This window comes from Berghia stephanieae, chromosome 4 (assembly GCF_034508935.2).
Source record: "Berghia stephanieae isolate SIO BIC M18660-M18661 chromosome 4, UCSD_Bste_1.3, whole genome shotgun sequence".
Classification (NCBI taxonomy): domain Eukaryota; kingdom Metazoa; phylum Mollusca; class Gastropoda; order Nudibranchia; family Aeolidiidae; genus Berghia; species Berghia stephanieae.
In genome coordinates, this window is record NC_088363.1 from 70600762 (window position 1) to 70605761 (window position 5000).

Here is a 5000-nt window from a genome sequence, read left to right on the forward strand (position 1 = left end):
AAAAAAACATTTTAAAAATGGTTGCCAGAAAACACACCCTTCGAATATCAATGGATTAAAATGACTCTCATCTTGTCAAAAACTCTCAAAATTGGGATTCAAGGAAGTCCCAGGTTTGAGAGTTTTTGAGAAGATGAGGACCATTTTAATTGATCGATATTTTAAGAACAAGTTTTCTGGCCAAAATAGTTCTTAATGTGTTTTTTTCTTTTAGACTGCGGCAGAAAATTGGGTTTTGTTAATCAAACTTGAAGCAATATAAATCCACATAATTTTGAGTCTTAACTCAGTTCTCTTCATCTCGGTCATTCCGACATAATATCAGATTGACACATTGAGTCATCAAAATCCCCAAGCATTGAGGTTAATTATATCATACATGCATAATTCCTTCATCTTATGATGATGGTGATGAGGATGATTATGATGAAGAAGAAGAAGAAGACGAAGAAGAAAAAGAAAAAGAAGAAGAAGAAGAAGAAGAAGAAGGAGGAGGAGGAGGAGGAGGAGGAGGAGGAGGAGGAGGAGGAGGAGGAGGAGGAGGAGGAGGAAGAAGGAAGAAGAAGAAGAAGAAGAAGAAGAAGAAGAAGAAGAAGAAGAAGAAGAAGAAGAAGAAGAATAGGAGGAGGAGGAGGAGGAGGAGGAGGAGGAGGAGGAGGAGGAGGAGGAAGAAGAAGAAGAAGAAGAAGAAGAAGAAGAAGAAGAAGAAGAAGAAGAAGAAGAAGAAGAAGAAGAAGAAGAAGAAGAAGAAGAAGAAGAAGAACAAGAAGAAGAAGAAGAACAAGAAGAACAAGAACAAGAACAAGAAGAAAAAGAAGAGGAAGAAGATAGAGCAGGGGGAGGGAGAGGAGGAGGAGGACAAAGAGAAGTAAATTCTTACCTATGTATTGTTCTATATCAGATTCATCTGTCGACTCCAAATCTGTGTCAAAATCCGGGGTCCTCAAGACTCTTTCTCTGTTCAGTTTGTCCAAATACTCCTTGTATTCCCCGGACACATGGGACGAATCATCGTCATCATCATCGTCACTGCTTTCACTTTCCACAGTAAATGTCTTCTTCTTCCACTTCCTCATTGCCTTTATCCCTTTGACATCATCACTGGTTATTTGCGGCATGCCCTCTGGAGGCCCGTCTTCAGAATTCATATCACTCTCTGTCTTTTCATCTTCATTGTTTTCTTTATCATCCTCAATTTCATCTTTTCCAGTACTTTCATTCAGCACAATTTTCGGAGTCTTAATAAGAGAGCGCTTTTGCAGTCTTTGCCGTTTGCGTAAAATTCGCTTTCTTTCTTGTTCTGTTGGATATTTCACCGGCACGAATTTGTATCGACCCAATGCGACATCATCAGCACAAAGCTTTGCTTTGAATTCACCAGGACAATGACGTTTTTCGTATGTAATTCGAGGACAATGAAATCGACGGAGTTTGTTGATTTCCGCCGGTGTTCGGATTAAGATGTATTTTTTCACTTGCTTTTGGGCATCTGCGAGATGTGTGTTTTCCAAGAACACTTCCTTGAAAGTCATACCGTCTGGTGTTAAAGCCGCCATTTCTTATTGGACTCAATGATATTATAAAGTAAAGTTACGTAAAAAGTTAAATATTTACAAGTTTAAATCTCATATTATACACTTAAAGCCTATCCATATAAAAGTATCCGAATCAAGATCGGTAGTCCCCAATTAGAAAAGGAATCACAATTATACCAACGATTCAACAAGTAAAAGTGTATTCAATTCACGTTTCCTTTAACTAATAAGTAAACAATGATAATATCAAAACCATGATCCAAGAATTGAAAATGAAAAACTCCACTGTCTACAGCATGAATAACGTGTTTGAATTAACACATAGATTTTTATCTTTAAATATACAACGATCTCATCAAGAAAACCACTCACGCATTGCACAATTTGATTATTTCAAACGGATTGTATGGGGCGAAGAACTTTCTTATAAAAGCAACGCCCCTATCAACCAATTTCAACGGGGAATCTTTTATCTCAATATAATTATTAATATATAGGAATGGAGGGAGGGGGGATTGCCGGGGTTATATATGTAATCGCTCTGTACATTAACATATATATTTCTTATTGTGACTAGCGAAAGGAAACGTTTTGCCCTTTCATGTCTTCTGCAATCCATTAACCAGTTACCCGCCGTACTCTGGAAAGACGCGTATTACAAATTTTGGCCAGAAAACTCGTCCCTCAAATATCAATCAATTTAAATGATCCTCATTTTGACAAAATCTCTCAAATCTGAGTCTTCCTGAAGTCCCAGGTTTGATAGTTTCACCAAGATGGGTGTCATTTAAATAGATATATATTTGAAAAACGAGTTTTCTGGCCAAATGTTTAAATACGTGGCTTTCCAGAGTACGGCGGGTAATTGGTTAATAACGCCACTCGTGATTTCACCGACAACACTTTCACGACGCCAATCATTGACGGCCAAGAAAAAGTTGAATTCAATATAAACTATTATTCGTGCTTTCCTTACATAAAAGAGAACACCGTCAGGCTTCTTTTAAATTTTTTTTTAATGTTGAAAGAGGAATAAATCAACATAAGGAAATCGCCTTATTGTTTACATTGTTATAGGAGTCATTGTAGCATAAAAAGCTTTCTATCAAAACACGATCAATGATTTTCAATATAACCATCGATCTCATAATCGGAAAGTATCCGTATCACGTTATATTGCATTTTAGCATGCACGTGCCTTTAGCCGAATATTTATGTTGGTGGTTTGTGGATGAGGAGAGCGAAGAGATGGGCTTATGGTGAAGATCTAATAATGATAAAGCTTCTACTGATGCTGATGATGATGATGATGATGATGATGATGATGAAGATGATGATGATGATGATGATGATGATGATGATGAGGAGGAGGAGGAGGAGGAGGAGGAGGAGGAGGAGGAGGAGGAGGAGGAGGAGGAGGATGGAGTAGCAACATAAGTAATAGAAGTAAAAAGATACGATATTTTCTTAATTATCTTAGTGCTGTTTATACAACAGTATAGGAATCACCATCATGTTAAGGTCTGCTCGGCTTACAAAACGTTATTAACCCAAAGGACTAGGAATACTAGAATTAAAAGGTAAAGACCTTTGTTTTGATTAGTATGCTACGTCACGACAATAATTTGAACAGAAAATAAATTAGCAGTAGGTATGCAGTACGCAATGAATTTTGTTAAATTTGAAATTTGAGATTAATAAATTGTTGTGTAGTTTATGCATAACAATTAATATTTTATTCGATCTTAAGTATCCCAAATATTTTGATTTTTTGATTATAAATCATTTTTTTTTTGTCATTGGCGATCGATTGCAAATATTTTCATCATAATATTTCCATTCAGATGTCTTTTCTCTATTTATTTATTTATCATTTTTTATAGTAGTCTTTGTCTTAATGCCTCTAAACCTAGTTTTGGTCTGTGTTTCAAACCGCCAATTTTATGTAGAGTCGCAATGATAGAGTAAAGAATATTTTTAAAGAGCAATCACAATCAAAAGATGTCATTTTTGTGGTCTTTTAGATTTCCCGATTTGAAGTTTGGAGATGTAATTTAGATTTTTTCACTTCACCCCCTAACCCAGATATTGATTGGTTCACGCAATATACACAATAACAAAAAACAAAACAAGCAAAAAAACAAAAACACTTTTATATTGACTGACAACTTAATAAAAAAAAGTTATTGTTTTTCCTCAAGTTAATTTCATGAGCTCATTGAGATGTAACACGTGTATGAATAATAAATCCATGATTTGATCAACACACTTGACGAAAATGAGAGCATAACTCAGTCTACTCTCCATTAGAGAGTTTAATAGAGAGTTGCGGGTTCCTCTCGTTATGGGATATAGGTCACTTTAACAAAGATTTAGTCATAATTCGATAATCAGCATTCTACCTTTGTATCAATGCGCTATAATTGGCAATTTTAAACACTGACAAAAGCCGAAAAAAGTGAGTGTTAGTGGCATTGATTTCCGATCTCCTTGGCATTTGAACTTGCTCAGGCCGAAAACATTCTGGTATATATATATATATATATATATTATATATATATATATAATATATATATATATATATATATATAAGCCTGCTTATTTACCCCAAACATTGCGTAGAGGAGTGTTGCTATAACTTTACTTCATTACTTACTCCTCTTTGGTGTTTCATACACACATATAAGGTCGACAGTAGGAGCGCCAGTGACTTCTGTCTTCCGGCAGCTTCCGAACCTCACCCCAGGTCCAACCGAAGGATGGCGTCTCTCTTCCCGTCGCTTTTCCAAGTCTTCAGTGGTCTTCCCCCGTTGCTGTTACCCTGCGGTGTCCATCTGAGCGCTGTTTACGGGATTGCTCCCTCCTTCATGTTTGTCGGATAATTATAATAACCTAAATAAAGTTATCAATTTCATATTGCCATTTTCTGATAAAATACATTCCAAAACTAAATTGTCAGGAAAACGTCAGTAAAATGACCAGTAAAAATGGTTAAACTCCAGATAAGTATTAAATACTTCACGTAACAGAATAATTTTCTTCTCGCTACCATCCACTTCATTTTTTTCTTTAAACATTTCAGTTAGAAGTTACACAGAAACCACATTTATGTGTGTGTTTTCCTTTCCTCCTTTCTTCTCTGATGAAAGCATTGTGGATTTAAATGCCATTCTTATTCTAAAGTTTAAAAACTACAATAAAGAATGAAAATAAATAAAAATAAATAAATAAATAAAAAGAGAAAAGACAAATCAATGGACATATTATGAGAAAAAATAATCCTACTGGTCATTGGACACAATGACAATATATTATGCTTTGATTATCTAAAATTGAATTTTTTTTGGTGATATTGGAGAATGAATAAAATGTTAGTTTTGAGTTGAATGACACATACAATAAACAATTCTGTCCACCATCCTTGAAAAAACCAACAACAAAAATACAGAACAAAACAAAACAAAA

At 35.1% G+C, this 5000-nt stretch overlaps 1 protein-coding gene across 3 annotated transcripts in view; it reads right to left on the reverse strand.

Annotated features, from left to right (window-relative positions):
- Positions 1-5000, reverse strand: part of LOC144972086 (uncharacterized) — a gene marked incomplete at its 3' end in the record, with an annotated part of 29962 nt that overhangs the window by 19477 nt on the left and 5485 nt on the right. For all 3 annotated transcript variants that reach the window (XM_078913180.1, XM_078913178.1, XM_078913179.1), the window contains 1 exon segment: positions 881-1758. In XM_078913180.1, the coding sequence (XP_078769306.1) occupies positions 881-1556 (676 nt within the window).